This window comes from Amphiprion ocellaris, chromosome 21, assembly GCF_022539595.1.
Source record: "Amphiprion ocellaris isolate individual 3 ecotype Okinawa chromosome 21, ASM2253959v1, whole genome shotgun sequence".
Taxonomy (NCBI): domain Eukaryota; kingdom Metazoa; phylum Chordata; class Actinopteri; family Pomacentridae; genus Amphiprion; species Amphiprion ocellaris.
In genome coordinates, this window is record NC_072786.1 from 16,766,627 (window position 1) to 16,794,496 (window position 27,870).

At 41.1% G+C, this 27,870-nt stretch overlaps 1 protein-coding gene across 5 annotated transcripts in view; it reads left to right on the plus strand.

Annotated features, from left to right (window-relative positions):
• Positions 1–25,606, plus strand: part of LOC129347275 (ninjurin-2-like) — a 50,906-nt gene extending 25,300 nt beyond the window's left edge. The window contains exons 2-5 of one of the 5 annotated variants that reach the window (XM_055006785.1): positions 22,082–22,218; positions 22,435–22,514; positions 23,244–23,433; positions 24,776–24,917. In XM_055006785.1, the coding sequence (XP_054862760.1) occupies positions 22,082–22,218; positions 22,435–22,514; positions 23,244–23,413 (387 nt within the window). In that variant the 3' untranslated portion in view covers positions 23,414–23,433; positions 24,776–24,917. Of the gene's footprint in view, positions 1–22,081; positions 22,219–22,434; positions 22,515–22,806; positions 22,971–23,243; positions 23,434–24,775 lie in introns of those variants that run through there. The other 4 variants (XM_055006784.1, XM_055006788.1, XM_055006787.1 and 1 more) reach the window with 4 other exon arrangements.
• Positions 25,607–27,870: the final 2,264 nt, after the last annotated feature.

Here is a 27,870-nt window from a genome sequence, read left to right on the forward strand (position 1 = left end):
TTTTTTTTTTTTTTTTTTTTTTTTTGTCTGCATTTGTTCTCATTGTTTAACTCCACAAAAGGGGAGTCAACATTATATGAGATTGATGCATATTTTAGTCTTGCAACCAAATATTTTAATATTTAGTGCATGTGTGTGACCATCACCGGCCCTCCCTGAAAGCTAAGCAGACCTTCTTTATTAGAATTCCCTATTATAAGCCAGGGAGGGCAGTGCTACACCTCAGTGATGTGTGGGGGAAACAAAGACTGGACAGGACGAACAGGACGAACAGGATGAACAGGGATAGAAAATAACAGGCGTTGCTATTGCAATTAAAGATTGTAAGGTGGTGTGTTATGCCCAACTACTAACTGTCCATCAATAGAAAAAAAAAAAATAAAAATTTGAAAAAAGAAAAGAAAACCAAACCAACACAAAAGAAAAAGAGATTCAATAATAAATGAACAAACGGTACTGAGCACCATAATTGTGTGTGTCTTGATAGTATAGAATAGAATAGAATAGAATAGGCCAGAAGAGGATGCTAGTGCGAGAGAGAATGAGTTTAGGGTAGAGACTGGAGAGATTCTCAGCACATTCTGGCGGGACCCATCATTTGCTGAAATGGGACTCGGCAGTAGCTGGCGAGACCTGATCAAACATGCAAGTGTGAAGAACCCCGAAGCCCAGAACAGCAATCACGGCAAGGCAGGGCCAAGCCAACAGGGCACCCCCCCCCCCAGGCAGTAGGAGCCACAGGGTGGCACCCCCAGAGAGCCACCGGGGCCACCGTGAACGACGAGGACCCAGAGAACAAGAGGGAGCAGCTACCGACACCCCCAGCGCGCCCAGACCAACCCAGGCGGCCCGGGGCACGAGGACCCACCCGCCACCCAAACCCCAACCCCGCCCACCCCAGCCCCCACCGAACCCCCCACCCCACCACCCGACCCGCCCACCCCCATCCCCTCTCCCTCCCCCGAGGGGGCCAACGGCCCCACACAGCCAGGAAGCCAGACACAGGGGCCGAGCGGCCCACCGAAGGGGCGGCAACCAGCCCATCACAAGGCAGGCCACCACCGGGAGCCGGCCAGAGGAAATCGGAGCCGGGACCCGATGCGAGTCCAGAGAGTAAAAATGGACAGTGTGGTGGGGCCCGGCGACGCCGACAGGGAGGCACCCCGCATACCCCCCGCACCAGGCCCCAGGCGAGCGCAGTACACCCAGGGCCCCCACCCCCCGCAATGCGCCCTGACAACCCACCGGGACAGAGCCACCACACGCCACCAGCCCGCAGCACAGCCACAGCGCCCACCAAGACGGCCAATCCAGCCCCCGCAGCCCACCAAGAGCCATCGCACCTGCCCGGACCCGTCGGGCACGCAGGAGAACCCCCCCCGACCACAGCCCCCAGGTCCCGGGGACCCCCCAGCCACAGCAACATGGATGATGGTCCACCCCCGCCACCCCATAGCCATAAGGGGGCCGGGTCCCACCAGCGAGGCCATATTAGTGAAATCCCCCAATTACTCCCTATTAATATGTCTCCCGATCCCAGACTGGAGACATTATCCCTGCACCGTGATAGTGTAACCCTGAGTGTCATGTGGTGCATTAAAAGTGGGGAGGCTGGGCGAGGCGTCCAGGGGGCAGGCCAGAGGACCACAGAGGATGGCTACTCTGCAGCCTACCCTGGCCCAAGTTCCCCGAGCCGTCCCAGACCTACCCCCAAGGTGTGAGTGTGTGTGGTGCATTAAAAAGAAGTTAGAGAGCAGGGGAGGCAAGCAAGAGGGTGATGGGGAAGAGACAAGGCCGTAGAGCCCTGCCATCCGCCCCACCACAGAGCCCATCGTTCCTGCCCCCACCTGCTCTCGGGGCCCTAGCTGTTGTGTCCCTATATGTGCCTAAGAGTAACTATATACAGTGATGTGTGAAGTATGTGAAGTGCACAGTAAGAGGCAGTCTGGTGTGGATCCGGCCCATGAGGAGAGAGCAGCGGGGGAGACAGGTAGTAAGACCACCGGTACTGATGCAGAGGGCCCCCAGAGCCCGGAGGCAAGAGGCCGAGGTGGGCCCACACGAACCCGACCGGCCCGGCCAGCACCGAAACCCCCAGAAGTCGCAGCGCTGGAGCAGCGCCCCGGCAGACGCCGTAGCCCCACCACGGGCCAGCCGCATGCAGCACCCTGCCCCGGAGGGAGGACCAGGCCGCACCACCAGGGAGCGAGGGCCACGAGCCCCCACGCCCACCCCGGAGCCGGCACGTCCAGGATGCAGGGCACCCACCCCGCAGCACCACCGAGACCCCACCCACCCCACCACACCCAAGGACAGCACCGGGCCCGGACAGAAGCCCCCAGCCAGCAGAAACTTATCTCCAGTGGCGGCACACAGGCAAGTACCAAGGCCTGTGCCCGGATGAGCCAGAGCCACCCCCCCAGAGAGACCACCCGGCCCCCATGCCAGACCCCCAGGCAGCGGAGGGCCCCCAGCCCCCCCAGGGGAGGGAGAGGGACGAGGACGAGCGGCCAGGCAGGAGAGGAGGGAGGAGGAGGGAAGCAGAGCAGGAAGGGACAGGGGAGCGACCGGAGGGCCGACCCACCCCAAACCCCAGGGCCAGCCAGGGCGCCCCAGAAGAGACCAGCCGCCGCCACCCCCAAGGCCCCGGGAGAGCGCACAAACCCAGCAGACCCAGGGCTCGAAGGGAGAGACACCGGGGACACCCACCCCCAGGCAGAGGGGCCCGAGCCACGCTGGCCCCGCAGAGCCAGAGAGCGACCCCAAGAGCAATAGGGAAGGGACACCACCAGTGCATGCACACAGCCTTGAAGTCCATGGTGCCATCCTACTTAAAAAGGTAGAGGGTTAATAAACTGAAATAAAGCAGACAGAAGTCAGACCATACACACAGACAGAATAATAATTACAATTTTATGAGGGAAGTGGCATACGCCCACATACAAGCGGAGGCTATAGGTTAATATTTATTGATTTAATAAATGGAGACCATTTTTCTTTGAAGGAATCCAATTGGTTTTTTCTGATAGCAGATATTCTCTCAAGTGAAATGTGTTCTGTGAGGAGGTTCAGCCAATGGATGATGTTGAGGGCTTTCTTATCTTTCCAGTTAACTAAAATAGTTTTTTTGGCAATGGCGATAGCTGCAAGTGTGGGTTGGATATGAATGTCTGGAAGGGCTGTTTGCGTTAGATCACCAATTAGGCAAACGGTCGGGGAATGTGGAATCCCGCAGTCCAAAATATTGGAGAGTTTCTGTGTGATTGTTACCCACACATTTAATGTTATTTTAAATTCACCATGTAAGTTCACAGACTTTTGTCTTAATTTTCATGGTATTTTTCTGTAATATGCTGAAAATAATCTGTAAAAAGTAAAATTACATGTACAATTACATGTATTTTTACATGCTTTTTTTACAATGTAGAACTTGTACGTGTCTAAAAGTGCAAGAAATATGTCTAAAATTACAGAACCAATGGATATTTTCCTTTTAAAATAATCTTCGAAATATATTTAACACAATAAACTTAACAGTTCATTGATTAAAGAAAAATTATAATATTTGCGAACTTAAAATAAATTTGACTTTCAACAGTCTTTTTATTTTTAAAATTACAGTTTTTTTCTGTTAAAAACAACTGAAATGTAATGCTTAATAATGACTGTTATGGGTATTTAATGTTATTTTAAATGAATCATGTGTGCTAACAGCCTTTTTCATAATTTTGCTGGTATTCTTCTATATTTCAATATTTTGAAATATATATTTTGTTATTTGTACATGTGTAAAAGTGCAACTGATCTGTGTAAAATTACAGAACCAATGGATATTTTCCTTTTAAAATAATCTTAGAAATATATTTAACACATTAAATTAAAATTGAATTGTTTTGTTGATTAAATAAATGCTAATATTGTGAAATTATGATGAATTTGCCTTTTTACAGTCTTTCTTTTTTAATAAAATCAGTTTTAATCAAAGTTTAAAACTACTGAAATGTAATGCCTATTCACTATATTGGTTTTTATGCTATTTTATATTAACCATGTAGGTTCGCAGTCTGTTTTTGTAATTTTATTGCTATATTTTTCTGTTTCAATATGCTGAAAATGATCTGTAAAAAGTAAAAATACCATAAAATTACTTTTTTTTGCAGTGTAGAAATCATTTGTAGGTGTGCAAAGTTGCAGTGGAAGTTCATAGACTGGAGCTCTTTGCACAGTTCTTTTGTCAGTCAAACCCATCGGAGGTGTTCTAGTTTCACCTCAAAGAGGTTTCCTTGTTGTGCAGCGCTGAGGTACCTCCACCTCAACATACCTGCCATTCCTGCTCTTCAACACTGAACTTCACTTCGCAGAAAGCAGTTTAGAGACATTTCTGTTTATGTATTGTGTTTGCGGTGTAGCCATGGCAGCATGTAGTGTGTTTGAGAATACACAACTTCTGGCATGTGCTATATACCCATACACTCCTGGCACACACACACACACACACACACACACATCTGGCACACATGTCTTCAAGGGTGTTAGCATTCCAGATGATCCTATAACAGAAAGCGAAATACGTCAGTGTCTTGCGCAATACTGTCATGCACCTTGACTGACATCAGAGGAGAACCAGGTGTTTATGACTACTTTTAACGCACAAACACACAACTACAAACCTGCATTTGAAGCTGTTGTCGAAATGCCGCTCATGATATACACTTAGACAGCTGTTCTTAAACACAGTGCCAGTTTGTCACATCAGCTGTTAACAATAAGGTTGAATAAAATCATTTTTTCTGAAAGGATAATTCGGATATATTAAGAAGATTAAGAAGGTCTTGTTTTACTGGTTGGGTGGAATCATTATCCAAACAGATTGTAAAAAATTGACCACTTCTGCCAGATTATCTAAATCAGTGTATTGGAGGTAATGAGCTCAGTTGACTTTCTTTACTTCCCAAAAAGCTCCATATTCAGAGTAGCTGGTTAGTCAAAACATGTACAAGTATCTGACCGCTTGTGTTTCTTACCCTATAAAACATATTTTTATTGATATTGCTGCAATACAGTACAATTCTGTTATTGTTTGTGCAAGAGCATGAGTCAATTATCCATTTACTGCCTGAACAGATCAACCATAATTTTCCCTAAATTCCTTGAATCCATGAATGAAGTGTTTTATTATTTATGAAGTTCATTGGAGTCAGCAGGACGTCCCACCACAGACTGAAGTTCACATCCAGACTCAGTGGTTAGGGGTAGGCAACAAAAGCACTCTGGCAAACTTAATCAAAAGGTCAGGGTTTTGGTTAAATGTAAAGTAACACATTCTGTGCCAAATCAAAGTGGATTTTTCCTGTAATAAATCAGACCACAGTGTTTCTCAAACCTTCACCAAGTGCTTTGAAAACCACTAAAAGCTGAATAATCCTGCAGTGACTACAAGTGGATACTGTACTGCAAGATTGAATATCTTGGTGCAGAAAAAGTCAAAATGTCAACAATTTCTTAATAATAAAATATATTATCTTGTCACAATTACATTTATTTCATTTCATACATTTGCATATTGGATTACCTGCAATTTCTACAGTTTGGAGTTGCTCTAGGATGCCCCCTGCAGAACTTCAGGGACCACCTGGCGAGTCACTGATATGGGAACCTCCATGACTCCGTGTGGTTATGGTCAGGAATGTACAGAGTCATCTGACAGTAGATCAGTGCCAGCCTTTCTCTCCTACTCCCAGATGGCAAATGGAGACTCAGACGCACAAATGCACACTCAAGTGGTCAAATTTAGCACTTTGATTGTGGCCCTGTGGTTGCCAGGGAGTCCACTGAGGGCTTTCTTGTGTTTGCCTCCTACTCCAACTGACACATACCGAGCATACTTTTACTCTGTCTATATGTGTCGCGTTAAATTATAGTTTGATATTGTTTTCTAATTGTTGTCACTGTGTGTGGGCCTGAATGTTGGCGAGTGTCTTACTACTGAGGATAAGAGATCAAAGGTTGCTGGGGTTCTTGGGGTTCATATATTTATATTTATCTGATGCTTCCATCTCTTCTCTAGGTGTCTGACCTCCTCACCTCATCACTCTACAGATCTTTTCAGCTGCTTGTGTCCACAACCTCATTCTTTCGGTCTTTTAGCCACTACACAGTGCTGGTGACCCTAGGTGAGTGTTGGAACATAGACCAACTGGGGAATCAAGAGCTTCACCCTCACCATGACTGTTGGTACAATACCTGAAATGCTGCTGTTGTCCATCTCATGCTCCCTTTTCCCATTACGTCCGAACAAGATACCGAGATACTTACACTCCTTTACTTGGGGCAGCAACTCCTACCCAACCCAGAGGGAGCTGTCCACTGATGTCTGGCAGAGAACAATGGCCTTAGACTTGGAGATGTTGACTCGTATTCTGGGCGCTTTGTATTTAGTCTGATGAAGCCAATAGAACCACATCATCTGCAAAAAGCAAAGACTCTAAAGCTCCCACACTGGACTCCCTCCTCAACCTCAGTGGAGTCCAACACCCAACAGAAACATGTTTGACTTTGTGTGAAGCATACAAACACAGCTCTGACTAAAGACACTAAATTAACTAAAGACACTAAATTAACTATAAAGTAGCAGAAAAGAGACATATTCCCACCATGTGAAATACCTCAAAACTGTGCAGTACTTGAGAGAATCTGTCACTTTCCATTAATGTCTATATTGACTAATGATGTTCTGGAAACTACGGTGTGCTTTCTGTATGTAACAGTCTAAAGATTAGCCACCAAATAGAATTTTCACACATTCCTCATCTTAAAATTGACCCAAACATGCTTTAAAACATGAATCAGACTCTGAGCAGAAGGCGCACACACACAGAAACACACATGTCAATGCCTCTAAGCTTGTGACAAAACTCACTGACATATTGCTTTCTCTCAACCCTAACCTTTACCAACACAGCTCCACTGACCCTGACACTAAATTTGAATCATATAAGGCTCTCAAACTGACCATTTGAAGAAGTGAGGACCTAAGGGAAAATGTCTTCACTGTGAAGGTTGGAAACATACACAAAGCATGTTTACACTACTGGACTTCTGTCTACAGCCTGTTCAGCAATTACAGATTACAGAGGCGTATGTCCTGCTGCTTAACCTTCTGTAGGATAATAGGGAGAGGACACTTTGATCAGTACAAGTAGGAGGCAGGACACGAGAAAAAAAGACAGCAACAGCTGATATCATTCGATAATTTAGTTTTTTTGTAATAGACACAGGTTTCTGCTAGCTTGGCTTCGGTGTAATTATGTTGTTTAAATTTACAGTATTTGTATCTTTCTGTCCAAGCAAAATGTCGTAAGTAGAGGCAGGAGGAAACAGATGATTTATGTGATCGTAAAGAGGAGAAAACAACATGGAGGGAAGGATCAAAAAGACATGTGGGTTGACTCAGTAGTGCCATAAATGACACAACAGGGAACAGGTTCATTAGAGAGACTCACAGTCGTGTTTTAATGTTTAGGGTTTACTCTTTTATTCATTGGCGCAGGAACCAAAGATGCACTTTTCACACAACAAAGTAAAGACCAAGATCATCTTCATATTATGTAGCATGAGGTTTTTGTCATAAACACACACACAAACCAGTTTAAGGCTTTCTTCTTGTGGCAGCTTTGCTAATTATACACCAGCCAGTAGGACGGCAGTTGGCCGTGGGGCAAATGTCAAGGGTCAATTGCTTGAAAGCTACAAACTTGCAACTGCATGTGTGTGAGCAGGATGTAAAGGGTGCGTGCGTGCGTGTGTGTGTGTGTGTGTGTGTGTGTGTGTGTGTGTGTGTGTGTGTGTGTGTGTGTGTGTGTGTGTGTGTGTGTGTGTGTGTGCGTGTGTGTGCGTGTGTGTGCGTGTGTGTGTGCAGATAACAAACTCCTCCCTGCATTTTTCCCTGTCAAAGTTCTTCTGGTTCACATTCAGAGTTCTTCTGCTTCTACGCATGTGTCAGTGAATTTCATCCTCTGCTTGTTTGCATCTGAGCATTCGTCTGTTCATTGACAGATCCGTCACCCCACCTCACGCCATCGCACACGTAACCAGACAAACAAATGACCTGAAACTTTTCACATGTTGACCCAGCTCCCCCCAAATGAAAACAAACCCAGAAAATGTCGAAAGGTAATGTTTGGCTGACACTCAGTGGCCAACTGACCCCTTGCTGATTTTTTTTTCAGTTTTAAAAGCAGAGATGTTTCTCACTGTTCACCCTGAAAATTGGCATTTGGAAAAAGCTTTACCTTGAAAACACAGTTGTTCCTAAACCTTGACTAATAATCTAGCAAAATGCAGTTTTGTGTTTTTCCATTCAGCAGCAAAATATGTGCCTAGAGATGTGTTTCTGAAGCACTTTTTAATCTCAAAATTTCTGTCTCTTTTAGGTGCTAAATACTTCACTTTGCTAGTTATTACCTGCCCTTTGGTGCTGGGCAGATAATGTAAAATGGGTTTTAGACCCTTTCACCAAAAACAGAGGCTGGAATCAGCTTTAGGAGCAGTAAGACTTGACAAAACAGTGTGGGCTTTAAAACCGAAACTACGAGCTGAAAGACAGGCCTGGGTTTACACATGTTCTAATGATTAATGCCTCATATAAAAATACTGATTAGTGCAGCTTTAAAATTACAGTCTTTGAGATTTGGGCCTTGCAGAGCCTTTGTGGAATTATATGACCATTTGGCAGGTTTGTCTGTCTTTATATCTGTCTGTCCCTCTGTCTGTCTGTTAGCAACAATTTGCAAAAATGGATTTACGGATTTGGATGAAATTTTCAAGGAAGGTCAGAAATGACACAAGGACCAACTGAGTAGATTTTGGCAGTGATGTGGCTTATAGTCTGGATCCACAGAGTTGTTAAAGATTTCTGTATCATTGCAAGATAGCGGCACGACGTCACTGTAACTATGACAACAAGTGAATGCTATGTCAGCTGCCTGCTGACGATCACATGAATGCAATCCCACTACAAATCAACCACTGCGGACTTATCGGGACTTATCCATCGGAAATGATACAATGAACAGTGGATTACATTGTGGTTGTGTTTCCGAGTCCCTTCAATTCCTGTCACCTGTTACATATTTAGGTCACACGATTTGGCATCTGTACATAACGTACACATGCATAACACACGCCTGTGCTCAGTGCAAGGTCATTTAGTTTGTGGGTACATCTATATTAAATGGCCACATTCTATGTTGCCATGATTTCCGATCATCAATAACTATAAACAAATGCAACATTTCTGACAATGCCATATGGGGGAATGAACAGCCTTGACGGAGTACTGTGCTCTCTGAGTGCTTTTCTTGTTGCCTGTTATTGCTGCTGGTAACAGCAGTTATGTTTTTAGAAAAAAATCTACATCTTGACTTTATTAAAGTAACAGTGAAGGCACCAGACTCACGTACGGTGTCTATTCTGACATGAATGTAATAGAAGAAGAAGAGTAACTGGTGTGTGGATGTTTTCCAATGTACACATTTTACCATACTATACATAAAGTAGGCGAGAAAAAGATTTATAATGTCCCGATACATGCTGTGTCAAATACAGTATGCCAAAATATGAGGATGTCCTGGTGTCATTTTGTAATGTGAAAGAAAAACCAACATGCTTTTCTAACCATTCTGACCCACAAACCTCTGGAAGAGGAAGATAAATCATGGCATCTCGCCCAAGTAACGAGCTTGCACAACTTTCACACTGCAGATTAGGATAGATATATGAACAAAAAGCTGAAGGTGCAACGTTATAACAAGCTACTATGTTCCAGTTTTTCTTTGTAAAGGCAACTGCAATATGTACCGAAAGGAAAAACAAGAAGTTTGTGATCCGAAGTGCGGGGTACGTTTTTAGTGCAGCCTGACAAGCTGTAAGCTGCGAATACTCACTTAGCACCACTTGATTCAAGTCAGTGATGTCGCCCAACACCAGTATGTCTCCTACATCACATATGTGCTTTGTTTCTACTAAATAGATTTGTGTATGTAGGTGGTATCTCGTGTAGGTCTGTTGTTAGTGGCTGAGAATCAAAACACAACTACTATTCCTGGAAAAAAGGCACACAGTGGATAAAAATGGAGTTTGCCAATGGAGCTCCACCAGCTGATAAAAATGTAAAAATCTGCGTTATTTTAAACAGACCATAGATGTTACCAAATCATAAGTTTCATGAGGCAAGTTTTCTCTGCTGCCTGCTTCTAGTTTCATAGAAAAAGACAAGTTTACAGCTAAAATTATTGGAGTAAGCAGTAACTGCACATGCTGGTCTGCTGCCATTAAATCAGCAAAAGAGAACACAACTCATCTCTTTGTCGCTGCCTTCGTGCTGACTCTTCCTCTCTGTGTCGCTATCTGTTTCTCTTCATCTGCTTTTCTGCTTTCTTCCTCTACTCCCTCACCCTAAATGGCAGTTACATAAAAACCAAATAGAAAGATGATGCCTTTAGGCAGAGAGGGCTGTGGAAAAATGCAGGAAGAGAAAAAAAGAGGAGTCAAATACACTAGCAGTGAGTGAGACAGACAGACAGACGGACAGTAAAAATAAGATACTAAAAGAAAACCAGAGCTCCACTCCTAGTTGGGCTTCCCTTCCTATTGGTTAGTAAAGTGACCAATCAGAGTCCAGGGGAGGATCACTTCCTGTTAAGTTGAAGGGGGGCCTCCCATGTGGTCTAATGTGTGTGTAGTAACATGTTTTTGTCTATATTATTGGGGCAACACCAGCACACACGGAACAACATATTTTTGTATGTGGCTCATAAAGACACACAGCAGCCATGAGTATCTGTGTGTTGTCGGGGTAGGTGTGTGTGGGTGTGCGTTGTGTACATTGTGTGATATGGCTCTGAGCCCACAGTTGGGGATCAGTGAATTTCAGGAATGGCAGTTTTACAAGGACTCCGCATTTCTAGGAAAAGTTGGCTGTATAAATACAAACCATGAAAGCCAGTCAGAGGGGAAAGAAGACTTCTGTGTACAGAAGCACAGTTTACCTGCTGTGCAATGTAAACAGCCATGTTATGTGTAGGAATACGATCCCTGCAATGGACTGTTAGCCTAGGATGCTGTACGTTGTTATTGTGCACCTCTGTTTGCAGAGCTAGATGGCGACACTGAGCCACTTTGCTCTAGATCAGTGGTTCCCAACCTGGGGTCCGTGCCCCCCCAGAGGGGGCGCCAGAGATCTGAGAGGGGGCGTGAAGCTTTGTCTGCTCTGAGGCTGTGAAGTTATAAAAAAATTGATTTTTACATTCTGGATAAAATCAGAGTAACAGACTCACTGTGTCATCACAAGTCTACTTATAAAACATTTTTAAAACACATTTATTTGGTCTTTCTTCAAAAATCATTTGCTACTTCGATGGCCACACCTCCTTGACCTTTCAACTTCTCTCCACGCTTTCTTCAGGTCGGCTCGCTAGTTTATCCCGATTCATTAATTTGTGTGCAGCTAGAAAATTACTGACAGAAACGGTGTCTGAAAAACACAAAACGGGTGAAGATTCAACAGTACCTAAAAACTCCTGCTATACCTCGAGAATTACCTTAAATTTGGTTTTATTAAAGGACAAGACAGAATTATGTTATTTATGGTGAAATGCTCGCAAATGACAGCATGAAGTCAGCGAATTATGGTGGCGTCAGGAAACAAAACACAGTTCGGTAAAGTCGGAAAGATATTCACAAATTTGGACTTCCGGCATCAATAACTCATTAAATATACGTTGTGTAAACATAAACGATGCCTCTTTTCCATCATTGTAAGGTAGACAATTTGTTACAAGCCCAGTTTAATCAAAACTATCTGTCTTTCAAGCTGCAGAAATAACATTGGTGTCTATGAGCAGCTGGTTGTGTGATGAGTGAACACGGACCGTCTGCAAAATGCAAAACCTCTGCAAACAGCGAAGAGACACAAATATTCAACAAATTTACTGCAGCCAGCAACGGACTCCTACTGGTCATACTACAACTCTTGGTTTGATATTAAATATTTTTTTTTCATAATTTTAAGGGTTTTTTTATTTTTTTAAAAAAAGGCACCGCGCTGGGGAGGCGCTGGGCCTGGGGTGCAGCTTACAGTGGGGGTTCCAAGCCAAACAGGTTGGGAACCACTGGTCTTGATCACAATATGAACTGCATGGATCGTTGTGAGATTTCATACACACATTCATGGTTCAAAATTCTATTTATCATAAAGACTTGGGTGACCCCATGATGGTTTTAACTGAATTGTCCATTCACATATAGACCCAATTAACTTCCATCCATCCATTATCTATACACCACTAAATCCTCATTAGGGACGAGGGGAGCTGGAGTCTATTCCAGCTGACTTAGGGCGAAAGCAGGGGACACCATGGATAGGTCACCAATCTATCACAGGGCCACATAGAGAAATATGCATTCTCACATTCACACCTACGGACAATTTAGAATCACCAATTAACCTTATATATATATGCGTGCATGCGTGGATTTTCTCCACACATGCACAGGGAGAACATGAAAACTCCATACAGACATACCCCAGGCCCAGGATGTTCTAGCTGCAAGGCGACAGTGCTAACCACAGTGCTAACCACTGAGCCACTGTACAGCCGCCATTCAACTTTACTACAGATGTTTATGTCCTTTTAAGGATAAATTATGACTTAGGCGATCCCCAGACTTTTGTTGTATTGTTATGTGCAGGTTAATTATCCAATTAAATCTGTTGATATCTATAAGATGAGTTGTTTTTAGTGATCATGAGGTTGACAATATGTGCTTTAAGTGAAATGTCATCACATTATGTCCAAACATTGATGTATTTCTCAGCGTACATTGCAATAACTTTGGTGATCCTTGACCTTTCATCAAATCAAGATTATATTTTCTTCATTACTGTGATTTGTAACCAAACATCTGTCCAGCAAAAGACATCCCCAATAGCCTCAAATATACTTTATGTAATGTGCTAATCAGCAGATGTTAATACAAACTAAGATGGAGAACATGGTAACCATTATACCTAGCATTACAGTACAACTCAGTTGACAGTCTTTAATTTTAAAGGGGACAAATTCACAGTGCACAAAAAAAAACTACTCTTGGTCAGCTTGCTCTTCATCAAAAGTAGTTACTTAAAGTAAGAACCCTGCTCTGGTGTGCTTTCTTCAGTCTCAAAGACTATATGCTATTGAAGACTATTGAAGACTGCTGTTTAGTCCCTAAGTCATGACCGAAGACTCAACTCTCATCAACGTTGATCCTCAACATGAAAATTGCCTCACTTTGACGCTCACTTGATGTTTGCTTTCTGTGTAAACTGGAGGTCCACGGTTAAATTGCAAATGTGTCCCTGCAAGTGGTGAAAACATAACCTCCAGGGAACATTCCAAATGTGGCAGGAGCACTGGGGGCAGAGTATTGTTGCACTAGAAGACTATGTTAAATGGAGTAACATCCATCCATCATCTATACACCACTGAATGCTCATTAGAGTCGCAGAGGGGGCTGGGGTCTATCCCAGCTGACTTAGGGTGAAGGCAAGGGACACCCTGGACAGGTCACCAGTCTATCACAGGGCTACACATACCCTAAATGGGGTAACAACTAGATTTAAAAGAGGTGCAGATTTTGTGTTATTTATCAGCACATATAGAACTTTTTGAGTGCACCTCGTAGTTTGTGCAAATTGTGCACTAAAACTAAATAGGATACTTTCAGAAACAATTTCAAGAATAATTTGTATTTAGTATTTTGCTTCATAAAAAGTGCAGGCAGCAGTAAAAGCTCACATCAACGTTTGCCGTTACCATCTTTTGCTTTTAAAACAGCAAATCCAGATGGTGCTGCATGATGGATAAAATCTAAACATCTGAAGTGTTCATTTCTTAACAGGCGCTCCCCTCTCATATGTTTTTCTGCAGGGGTTCTGACATGATATATGCTTTTTAAGAAGTCTGCGAGATGGAAATCCTTTCTCCATAGTAGGTCACATTCCATCCATGAGGTTGAGGTGAATTCTGCACAGTCTGGACTCTCAACATCAATCTCATGATGCATATGCTCATCAATGAAAGCTCTAACAGTCCTGGGTCAGAACTGACCTACTGCAGGAGTTTATTTTTCATCTTTCACATCAAGGATGCATTAGAGATTGAAATCTTTTTTAGGAGATAAGTAATAAAAGTCTTTTTTTAGGAGCGTTTTATTGATGCCTCCTTAAAAACAACGTAATAAAATGAGGAGGAAGAATTTTCCCATTCCTCAAAAGCAAACATGGAGTTGCTGTTGAGTCAAGCAGTCACCCCAAACCCTCATGGTGGAGCAGCTCTGAGGCCGACTGGTTGTAACTCAAAGCTTTGGAGGGTAAATGTGTGTTAACCTGCTGACCTCCTGCCACTAATTCTTCAAAATGCTGCTGTAAATAAGGACCTATCTCAACCCCCTGCGTGTCCAATGAAACAAAAGGCCAAAATCATAATTTACAACCATATTTGAATAAATCAAGATAAGTGCAGATTAAGCACGATAAAAGCATAGTCAGTACATTTAGAGAGACATTTCACTAAGTGAACGCACATGGCCCGTAAAACTGTGTCGGCCATTCCAATGTTTTGGTTGTGGTGTGTGTGTGGGTGTGTGTATGTGTGTGAGTGTGTGTTTTGGCGGCGGGCCCAAGGCTGATGTTGATAAAGTGTGACCACGAGTCCCCAAAGGAGAAACGATGGAAAGATGCCAGTATATATACATACTTTTTCTCCGTCTCTCTATTTCTAACGCCGTCCTTTTTTTCTCCCTCTCTGTATTTGTTCCTCTTTTCATTTTTCCTCTCTTTTTCTTTCTCTCTCACATACTCAGAAAAAACATACAAAAAGTCACGGTACATTTGTTCACATGTGCTCTGACAGTCTTACAGTTCTAGGAATTGCTGAATAGTTTCTGGGAGACTTACCCAAGTCTGGATCTAACTGTACTATAACAGCAGCTTCATGGGGGATGAAATCAAGATTTCCAGCGCAAAAGCACATAACGTGTGGTGGTTTGATGGGATTTGCAGATTCAGGGCAGGTAAACCGTCCACCACAGAAAGGTGTTTAATTAGATTTCACTTTATACCATGGGATTAGTAAACATCTGGATAAACTGCAAGGTGCAGATTACACTAAAGTCCCAGGGGAAGAAAGAAAAAACATACCTTTCCTGTTCGGTAAAAGGGGCAGTTTGTTTTGCAAAGCAGAGCCTTAAACCAACATCTGAAAATGTCAGCATCAACAGCTTGATCCAGAAATTACATCATAGTTATGACAAGCAACAGATCTCATATGAACAGTGTCAGTGAAAACTACTTGTTAGCAGAGAGCACCTGGCAACCCACGCAGAGGGAAGAGTGCCAGGACTCCTGAGTGAAAGGGAGAGAAGTGGATGTAAACACAGTCACTGAGCTGCTTTTGTGGTAAAACAATTGTCAAGAGCATGTGGAAGACACTAAAGTACATGATCTCAGCCCTTAAGAATGCTGTGTTTACATCTTCCATAGTGTCACGATGTGCATGAAGACCTCGTCCATGAGAACTTAAGGGATTCCAAGTGTGCACAGATAGCAAACTGGAGAAATGGATGTGCAGCAAACATGTAGATTTGACTTGTACCTGTCATACAGACCTGAGCCAGAGGGGAACAATCATTATTTATTATGTGATGAAGAGATAAGCTACCTGAAGAAGAAGAGAGGAGCGATTGAGAGAGAGAAGTTGCAGCTTACGTGTTCACCCACACCTACCAGTGGTATTTGGAAAGTTACACTAGTTTGGTTCAAAAGTCAAATCTGAAAGCAACAACAGTTCAACCAAAGTGCTACACAGCAAAATACCATGCCACTGAACACAAAAAAACTCAATGACTCGTAGACAAATCTAAAAAAACAAAAAAAGACAAACAAATGAGGAGAATAAAGCCTTCCAGCAGAAAAAGAGATGGTCCCAGGATGGAAAGGAGAAAATATGGGTCTTGAGCAGCAACTTAAAAGTTTCCAAAGCCTGAGCAGGTCTTATATGAAAAGATAGACTCTCCTAAAGAATCAAAGTAGCTACTGGAGAGGCCTAATCGCCTCAATTTTGGTGCCTCGATCTTGGAACATCGATAAACATCTGGCTTGTTCATCTCAGTGTAAGTGATGGTGCAAGAGTTCTGCTAAATAAAGTGCTAAATACCTATTGAAAAGCTAGAGATAAAAAGCTAGAAATAAGGTGCCAACCACAAATGCTGGTATTTTAAAAAGAAAAGGGGCAAAAATGGCCAATATTCACAATAAAATAGAGTACTAGAAAAATGCAAAAAGGTACAATGTGACAGTAGAATTAATATAGGAAGGAAACATATAGGAGGGTTGTGGCGCAAGGGTTCTGGTGGGTCAGCATTATTGGGTTCATTACACAACTGAGTTGAGTAGTTGAGTTGAAGAGATGACTGCACATACAAGGAATTACAAAAATCTAACCATGCAGCATCAAAGCAAGGATAACTTTGTCAAAGTTTTTGGGAGAGAAATTGACCTTCACTTTGACTAATAGACTGACCTTTAAAAAAGCTGAGCTCATCTGTCAGATTTGAAGAAACTGTTGAAGAGCACTCCAAGGTTTTTCACAACAGATCGATTTTCTGGAACCAAAAGCCCAAGAGTCTGACCAACCAAACATATTGATGTCAGTCTTCTTTTATTGAAGATCGACATCCATCCAGATTTTGCCAGCTGTTGTCAAGGTTGCAATAATAAGCAGGTGATTGGGTTCATGGAATGATCATGATCATGCTTTAAAAGACCGAAATGTTGATTGACAGTTTAAAATGGGAGTTAAAGTCCAGTATCTCATGAGGACTTGGTCACTAATAAAAACAACAGTTAGCTGCTAGAGTCAGTTTCCAGAGAATAGCAAAACATTATTCAAGTCCTTCATCCCATCCATCAATTTTCTCTGCCACCGCTTCTTGCATCTCTTCTGGGAGATCTCCCCACTAAGTCCTTACTTTTTTGCTGAGTCCTTTTCCAGTTGGGTATGCCCTAAACAACACTTGTGACTGGACTGCTTGCAACTAATATTCCATACGAACACAGCTTGATTTGTGCAAAGATATTGCTCCAGTGAAGCTAAATGTAACAGGCTGTAACAGTCTGGTTTGCTCGTGATGCAAATGCAAGAGCCAATATTCTGTCAATGCAGCCAAGTGCTGTTTTCTCATTTTCAAAGCCAACCAGACTGTGTTTAGACTCAATTAGTTCCAATGTCTTCTTTCTTTTTGGCAGTGCATTGCAGTCAACTGTTCCACATTTATTAGCGTCATAAAGCAGAACGTCAAGACGATCTGCTTTATATCAGCTGCTATCGTTTGAAGTACACAAAGAAACTCCACTGCTAACCAACATTTTGGTGGTGGAACTGTAGTGCAAAACAGACATCAGTGCACAAGTATGAATGCTCATAAAAGCATAGGTAACTTACACTGACTGCATGGATTCAATGCAAGTGTATAGATTAAGTTTAAGGGTGAGCACAGACACTCTTTGTACAAACTATTTTTGATCTTACTTTTTCAGTCACAACTGCAGGAACTCAGATCAATCAACAATCAATCGTTATAAAATATATGTATAGTTATGGTAAATTTTTGTGCCAACAAATGGCATAATTTGAATTAAAACTTGCTCGACCCATGCGTATGCTGCAGTAATATCTAATAGACCAAAGCCATAATATTTGAAATTGTTAATTTATAGTGGCTTTAAAGGTCCAATGTAAATACAATATTTGCATTTATGTTAATGTAAAATGCTGAAAATAAGAATGAATGTGTTTCACTATCTTTAAATGAGCCTTTCATAACTAAAGAGGAAGTTTTTAGTGGCCATCCTTGGCTTAAAAAAGTTGCAATCTTCAACCTCACCACTAGATGACTCCAAATCCTGCACATTGGACCCTTAAAGAAGTGAAGTTTCTTCAAAGTTCTGCTAAAATGTTGGAATTTTATTTATCTATTTTATTGGGACATTTGTCATGTCAGTATTATTGCGCCATGTTTGTCACTTGGCCATTGCCATGCAACATTATTTGTCCCATTTACAGTACAATAATGTTTGCTTGCATCGTGTTAAAATGGAGGACTTTGCAGTGGCTTGTTGGTTAGCACTTTCGCCTTGCATTTTGCATCCCAGTCTTCTGGGGATCTTTCTGCATGGAGTTTCTATGTTCTCCCTGTGCATGTGTGGGTTTCCACCACATCCTCCAGCTTCCTCCCACAGTCCAAAAACATGCTGAGGTTAATTGATAATTCTAAATTATCCATAGGTGTGAATGTGAGTTGATTGTTTGTCTCTATATGTAGCCCTGTGATAGACTGTTACCTGTCCAGGGTGTCCCCTGCCTTCACCCTAAGTCAGCTGGGATAGACTCCAGCTCCCCTGCGACCCTAATGAGGACTGAGCAGTGTATAGATAGTAGATGGAGGGATGGATGGATGTTAAAATGGCAATATAATTAATATTTATCACAATAAGCCATGTTCACATTTCTGCCCTTTCATTTGAGTAATTGGTCTTGAAAACATGTTGGTTTGTGACTCAAGACATCATGACACAGTTACAGACCCCAAAACCAGAAAATATTTGTGGTTTAAAGTGATTTATTTGTGCATATGTGGAGCAGCAGTGAAGCAGGAAGACATGAATACAAGTGACTTCATGGAATATAAAATATAAAAGCAGACGCACAGGGAGGCTGCAGGGTCAAACAACTACTGTACAATGTACAATGTACAACGTCAACGTTATGTTTATTTTGGAGCTGCAAGCACATTACAGCACAATGAGGTCGTGAAGAATAATGTGTCCCTTGTGTTCGCATGATTGACTTCATGTATGTGATATATGTCTTCCCTAAGTACATCTCTCTTTTTTTGTGCAGGCGTAAGAAAAACAGACAGATTCCAGTTTCACTGACACAGCCTGAGGAAAAACGATCCATTTGTGGAGAGAATACTTTAATCTATAGCTCAGTCTTAAGTAATCCAATATGTGCATCTGCAGTCAGAGCGCTGTAACAGGATGATAATTAGATCTAGAAAATTTTAGTCCCTGACGTGTGCCATGAGTCATACAATAAGACCTTATGTAATGATGTTTAATGTTTTCTTTTCCCTGTCATCTCTACACACACACACACACACACACACACACACACACACACACACACACCCTTTTTTTGTTACCATATTCCAAAGGTTGTGCACAAAATCAGTTCTGCCTTTTCTATTCACAGTTATTTCCTGCTATCAAATGATTGCCCAGAGGAGATGGAAATATTTGCTTTCACACACACATACACACACACACACACACACACACACACACACACACACACACACACACACGTACACAATTTCAAAGTGCGTCTTTTTGACAATATTAAAATAAGAACTTCTATTTCAGCTCATCTGGAATACAACTTGATGTGGCAGAAAACCAGTTAAAATGATGTGTTGGGACTGTGTTTTTTATTTTTATATATATATATATATATATATATATATATGTGTGTGTGTGTGTGTGTGTGTGTGTGTGTGTGTGTGTGTGTGTGTGTGTGTGTGTGTGTGTGTATGTGTGTGTGAAAGCAAATATTTCCATCTCCTCTGGGCAATCATTTGATAGCAGGAAATAACTGTGAATAGAAAAGGCAGAACTGATTTTGTGCACAAACTTTGGAATATGGTAACAAAAAAAGGGTGTGTGTGTGTGTGTGTGTGTGTGTGTGTGTGTGTGTGTGTGTGTGTGTGTGTGTGTGTGTGTGTGTGTGTGTGTGTGTGTGTATATATATATATATTTAAAATCTTTTTTATTTATTAATTATATTACTGTTTTTGTTATTTATGTTTCGAAAGATCACAAGAAAGGGTCAGATGTAGTCAACATCACTACCTTCTCATTTTTCACATTTGTGGCTTTGATTTGATTGGAAACATAGAAAATAATAAATCATGTGAATTGATATAAAAATGACCACAAGGTTTTGGCTTTGGTCCCACACAGTTGGTATCTGTAGTCTTTGCTGCCCTCTGCTGGTCAGTTACTTCTTAAAATTGATTTTTAAAAATTCTTCTATTGGATTGTTTTTTAAAATAGTTTTCTAAACATCATGAATATTGTTTGTCCTGTTTTAAATTTAATTTTGAAATGTTTCTTTAATTCATTTTACTCTTCTCTTGTGTATTTAATCCAGTTTTATTTACTGATGGTAATTTAATGTTTTTAACAGTGGCATGAACTTGTTTTACCATTGTTTTCCTCCTAATTTGGCATGTATTTTATTGGGAAAGTTATTAATATATCTTTTAGCAGAGAACTTGGAGATTTTTTTAAGTCAGTGAATGTCATGAATATTTCTTACTTCATAGTACTTCGTACTCGAAAATTTGCCAGCTTTCCCCACAGAACATTTTTTCTTTTGTATTTTCCATTCGCGGTGCTCCTTTCCATATTGTTCCTCCTCTGTATTTTCTTTCTCAGTGTTATTTGTTATTTTGTCCATCCCATTTTTGTCTTCCTTCCATCTTTTCTTTAGCCACCCTTATCTTGTTGTTCTCTCTCTATTGCAGTCTCTGTTTGAGATTCATTATCTGCACCTGCGGTAATGATTAGATTTCTGGTCTTAGAAGTGGCAATAATTTCGAGAGGATATCTTGGTAGGCTTTAGGTGGAAGGCCAAAATGGGTGCGGCTGCAGATTGTGATTTAATTATCTTGATATTCAATCATCTCAGGATTAAGCAAACATGAAAAGTGAAGTATGGAAGCCCCTACTGGCAATTTTGAGAGGTTTGGTTTGGCTTCTACACAGCAGCTCAGTTGGATTTAAAGCTACAGAGATTGAAACAGTCCATTTGGAGCAGGCCCAAAATCAGGGCTGATCTGTGCAGTACATTCTGTGCACAAATCATGCTTACATGAACTTGTCATAAAGAGGTGCAATATGGAATTTTATGTGCAATTCATCCATCCATTATCTATAGACCAGTTAAATCTCAGTAGGGTCACTGGAGGCTGGAGTCTATCTCAGCTGACTTAGGGTGAAGACAGGAGACACTGTGGACAGGTCACCAGTCTATCACAGGGCTACATATAGAGACAAACAATCACACTCACATCCACACCTACGGACAATTTAAATTAACCTCAGCATGTTTTTGGACTGTGGGAGGACATGTAAACTCCATGCAGAAAGATCCCAGGAAGGCCGGGATGCTAACCAGGGATCTTCTTGTTGCAAGGCAAAAGTGCTAACCACCAAGCCACTGTGCAGCCTATGGGCAATTCAGTGATAGCCAAAATATAGGACCATACATTCTGATGTAGGCTATAGATGAGATTGAGTGTCATTATATTCACTGTAACATGGAGTTATACTGCATTGTTTGTGTATCGATGTGGTTGATTCAGTTTTAGCAATTATAGAATTGACTGAATGCGTGGATTTAAAGGTTATGGTCTAGTAAATTTTTGATATTTTTGTTTATTAATGACAGACAGGGGCTGCACAGTGGCGCGGTGGTTAACACTTTCGCCTTGTAGCTTGAAGATCCCCGGTTTGCGTCCTGGCCTTCCAGGGATCTTTCTGCATAGAGTTTGCATGTTCTCTCTGTGCATACATGGGTTTTCTCTGGGTACTCCAGCTTCCTCCCAAAGTCCAGAAACATGTTCAGGTTATTGGTAACTTTAAATTGTCCATAGGCGTGAATGCAAGTGTGATCTCTCTATATTTAGCCCTATGATAGACTGGTGACCTGTCCAGGGTGTCACCTGCCTTCACCCTAAGTCAGCTGGGATAGACTCCAGCCCCCTGTGGTTCTAATGAGCATTAAATGGTGTATAGATAATGGATGGATGGTGACATATATCAAGAACAGAACAGCTATACTGTTTACAGTCACACTTTTCTTTAGTAGTGAGGTAAATTCATAAAGGATAACCCTGAATCTGAATTCTTTTTCAGGGAGGTTCAACCTCTAACCTGAACATGAACCTTTATGCTACCAAGAAAACCGCAGCTGAAGGCATGTTGGACATCGCTCTGTTCCTGGCAAACATCACACACATGAAGACTGTCATTGAACAGGGAGCTGGGTACAGGTACGAAAAGGAGGAACATTTTCCACGTCTGTAAAGAAAAAAGAATCAATCCTGTTAACAGAATTTGCAGCAAAGACAAAGTAGGAATTCCAGACATTTGTTATAACTGGGTTTCATTTTGTTTTGAGGTCATCTGAATCCTGCATGATCACATTTATTGCTGCCTTAAACTATTTGTTGAATGTGTCATTTATTCTTTTTCCCTGTGACTCTCAGGTACTATGCTGCTGTTCTGACCCTCATCTCCTTCTCCCTGGCTCTTCAGATAGTGGCTGGAATCCTGATCATTATAATCGGTGAGTTTTTCAAAATGAATCATATTAAAGAACCTCCCGCTTCATGAATCCATCTTCCATGTTTTTAACCACTCATATTAACACACTAATTCACTGATACATTGTTTTGTTGTGAAAATCTAGTTTGCACAGATTGAAAACCAGTGTCTTTAGATGCAAAACCTCAAAGTCACAAAACATTCATCAGTGCCACATGAAGGAAAAAAAGTGTTTCTCTGTTTTTTTGTGTGTGTAGTATTTTGTTCTTGTTTTGTCGTTATTTTTTGGATGTGTTTGCACATGTGTGTTGCAGCCCGGCGAGACCTCAACGAAGAGGCCAACCAGAAGCGCCTGGATAGCCTGAACAACATCACAACCATCATCATCTTCCTCATCTTCGTCACCAACATCTTCATCTCTGTCTTTGGGATGGAACGTACCGGCCTCTTTGCCAGGATGCATTTCTGACACTCTGATGTAGGAAATGATTCTCTCATTTAGGTCTTTTTGGAAATGACGACACCTCTCACACAAACACACACATCTGTGCAACTCACTGTCCTACTTACTGACGGTACTAATCAGCCACAGTGCTTTGACTGCATTCAGTATGAATGGAAGGGACCAACTAGATGTGTATGTCTGTCTCTATTTTTCTGCCTGTGTGTTTGTGTTCTGGTTGTGTGTGTAATGTATGAATGAATTATCCATGTTGTGTTTGTTTGGGTGTGTGTGCGCGTGTGTGTACAGCTCGTTGTGAGCTGACCCTCCTGCCCTCCTGTCGTCGGTGGTTAAACTGCCTGAACAATCTGATCACTGGCATCATCTTCCTCACGCTTATTGTCAACATCATCAAATCTGCCTTCGGGACACAACGCAGCTGTTTACTGCGATGGCTTTTCCAGCGCTTCTATCTATGAGACACATTTAGCAGACGTGCGTATGTACATTTAATATCAACATATTTCATGAGAAGCATTGGTCATGATGCAATTACTCTGCCAAGGAATGTGGTGGAGTGACGATCAGCATACGTTTATCCGTCCGTTTGTCTGTCTGTTAGCAACATTACTCAGAAACGGACTAACGGATTTGGATGAAATTTTCAGGGAAGGTCAGAAATGACACAAGGACCAACTAAGTAGATTTTGGCAGTGATGCGACTTTTAGTCTGAATCCATGGATTTGTTAAAGATTTCTGTATCATTGCTAGATAGCAGCACGATGTCACTGTAACTATGACAACAAGTGAACACTATCACATGATTGCGATCCTACTACAAATCCACCGCTGTGGACTTATTGGGATTTATCCATCGGAAATCATACAAGGAACAATTGATTAAATTGTGGGGCTGTTTCCGAGCCCCATCAATTCCCGCCATCCTCTACATATTTAGGTCACGCAATTCGGTATCCGTACATAACGTACACATGCAACACCCACTTGTGCTCAGCGCAAGGTCATTTTGTTTGTGGGTATATCAATGTAAAATGTCCACATTCTATGTGACAATTGACTTGAGGAAAGGCAGAAGTAAATGCCTTTATATCTTAACGCTTTTATTTTACGCCTCCAAGTTTAGAACAACCATTAAACACTATAAAAATGGATTTTAAAGTCACGGATGGGCTGTAAAGACAAGCCTATACCTGACTCACACACTGTAGCACTGCAATAGATTGATTTTTGCTGGAAGGTTTCTTGTCCGTTTTTCATACTCTTCTTATGTTTAAAAGCAGGAATTCATATCAATTGTCCATAAAACTTCTTAAGTCCAAAAGTTCAATCAGTACAACAATGTGGTGTTCACCTCAGTCAATAAAACTATTTGCAGTTACCTGTATTGTGATTACCAGCACAAAGGCGACACCTACTGGACCAAACAGTGTCCTGCATATACTTAGTCTTTTGACTATAGAAATGGCTTCTATACTGGACCGCTAGATGTTAGCTTTAAAGTTGCAGTTGCAGTAACACTGAGGTCTTCCAACAAGCTTTGTTTTCAGTTTGCAAAGATGAGAATTCACCTCAGAGCAAATTCAAGTCTGTTTGTGTCTTTAACTTTATAATCCAATAAAGTCCAGTCAAAATGCCCCAGAGACTAGACAGAGGTTGGAGGTCTGCTACCTGAACTGTACTGCTGCTTGTGTTACTGTACGTGGGTCTGTATGGAGTGAATGCTTGTATCATCCGTAAGTGTGTTTGTGGATGGGTGTGTTTGAAGTGTTTGAAATTGTGTGTTTGTGTGTCTGTCTGCGCGCATGTGTGTGTGCTGTAGCCCGCAGGGACCTGAATGTGGTGTCCAATCAGAAACGACTCGACTACCTGAACAACGTTGCCACAGGCGTCATCTTCGCCACCACCGTGATCAACTTCTTCATCAGCTTCTTCGGATCCAAGAGGACCGGCTTCTTCCGCTGGCTGCTGGCTCGACTCCACTTCTGAGACACACACAAACACACACAAAATCACAAATGCATTCACACACATGCACACATTCAAGTGACACAATGATCCAAAATGACGGATTTTGAAAAACTATTCACACATGTTCAAACATCACGTCTTATTTCTCATTCCAGCTTTCAAAACTGTAATCCAACTAAGACATTTTCACTTTAACCAACTGTGATGTAAATATGCATTATTTCATTTGCTGCAATAATGTGCTTGAGCAAAAATTAAACATATTTTTTTATTATTTGTGTCTGTATTTTTTACATTTTACATGTTTTTCCCCCTTGTTTGGTAACTGGTAAAATTACGAAACCTGTTTTATTTGCATTTACTTGAAAACATGTGTGACAGAAAATTATTTTTAGGTTCAATATCAGGAAAAAAGCAGAGTGAATACATGTGTACATGGCGTCCTACAGAAAGCTGAATAAATGAAATGATTTAACAGAAATCTGTGCTTTGATTATTGCATTTTTATTAATGATTATTACGGCTCAAATGAAAACTAGGTGGACATGAAGTGGACCTGTTATTACAAACTGTAGTATGTGTGCAAGTGTGTCCATGCATGCAAGATAAGTAACTTTTGCTCTTTATTTTATGCATGGATTTGAAGTCAATAAAAATGTCCAAACTCTCAGTGTTTCAGCAACCTGGTGTAGTCTGAATCCTTTCTTTTTCTAACGTGTGTGTGTGTGTGTGTGTGTGTGTGTGTGTGTGTGTGTGTGTGTGTGTGTGTGTGTGTGTGTGTGTGTGTGTGTGCACTTGCATTTATTACTTGGTGGGGCCCAATGGCAAGGAGCACACCAACAGTGAGGGGCCCAGCGACAGTGTGGGGCCCAAAATGGTGGGCCCCACACCGATTTCAATTTATTTCAGCTCAGGAGACTCCCCTGATATGCCTCCCGCTTTTTCTTCACATGGCCCACAAGGTAACAAAAACTGGAAAGTGTGTAAAAGTGTGTAACTTTTTTTGTGCTCGTGAGAGCCCCGGGTGGCACTTCGTGGTACTGCAGCAGATACACACACTTCCTGAAGTGTGTATCATCTCAGCCAATGGAACAAGATGTGGGCGGGGCCTCCCTGCAATATGACACTCACTACGTCATCTCCGTCTGTCGACTCCAGGCCTGCCATGCTGTGCAAAACAGGTAAGTTTAAGTTGAACTTTGTTCATTTTGATGATGTTTGTCCTCTGTACCCAGTTACTTGCAAGAACAACAACGGTGATGCTAAATAAAGTACCACACAGGGGCTTTTCTAGATTAAAAGTTAGTGGTTACTGTTACCCCCCTTGAGCTATTAGCCTGCTAGCTGGAGCTGCTTGCCTGCTAGGTGTTAGCCGCTAGCCGCCGTTAGCTGCTAAAACGCTAGCCCGCTAGCGGTTAGCCGCTAGTCCGCTAGCATTTAGCTCTACCATTCATGAGTTGTTAATTCAATTCAGTTCAATTTTTATTTATATAGCACCAATTAGTCAAATTGTCTCCAGATGCTTTACAGAACCCATATGTCTGAAACCACACAGCAAGCCCTAAGGCAACAGTAGCAAGGAAAACACCCCTTTAACAGGGAAAAAAACACAAGCAGAACCTGGCTCTTTTTGTGGGAGGACCCATCTGCCTGCTGGTCAGCAGGTTGAGAGGGACAGAAAAGGTAGATTTAAAAGTAGGAAGACACTGAAAAACATCTCTGCAGGACAGACTGATGAGAAATGAGCTAACAGCTAGTAGGCCACTGCAGACACATTGCTCCTATAACACTTTATTAATCCCCAAAGGAAAATTCGAGGTGTCCAAAAGCTCACTGAACCAGATATATATCCAACAGATATGCATCTAAAATAGCAGATAATAGCAATAATAGATACTAGATAATAGCAGAAAATCTAAATAATGATAAATGATAATAATATCAATAACAATAATAAATTGAAAATAATGAATAATACATAAATAATAATTATTAAATAACAAAGTAATGATAAACTACTAAATTTATATTTAAAATGATATAATCAATATATAGTTAAATAAATATTGACTATTTATTTAGGATTCATTCATTAATGTATTACCCATTCATTATGCTTTATATGTAATCATAAAACTATATATTAATAAATTTTAAAAATTATTTACATTAAATTAATTATTAATAGAATATTAATTAATTAATTGCATTAATAAATTAATTAATTCATTCATTAAATGAGTTATTAATATAATGCATTATTTAAATAATTACCTAATTAATTTGATACAATTTGTTATTAAATAATAAACTAATGATTTATTTATTTCTTTATTACTTATGGATTTATTATTTATATGTATTTATAAATTATTTATAAATTATTTATTAGAAAAATACTAAAGTACTGATAAACTCATACAAGAGATTACATTAATTTAATATAATAATAATAAATAATAAACAAACTAATAAATAAAAATAAACTAGCTAATAATTAATCTCAATAAATCAACAAGTCTAGCACAGGTAGGAAAGTGTGGCATTACACAGTCCATTCAAGAGCCACTGTCCTCTACTAAGGTAAGGTTCTGTGGCCATGTGCAAATGTATGAATGTTGTTGTACTACAAAACTACCAAAATCTAGTAAAATATTATGGCAGGCTGAGTGACATGGCAGTTTTGTTTGAGTTTCACTATGTTGCCGTGATGGGTAGTAATGCACTACATGTCTCTATTACATGTAATTATGTATTTCTTTTATAAATTGTATTTGTAAGAGTAGTTTCATTAGAATACTTGTGATTAAATGTATGTACTTTTACTCAGGGATATTTGGGCACTTTTTCGCACTGTGAAATTTAATTAATGTTCCGTTTCTTATTACACGAGGTGAAAATTAAAACTGTATTCCTTTTTTAATGCAAATAATTAATTATTCAGTT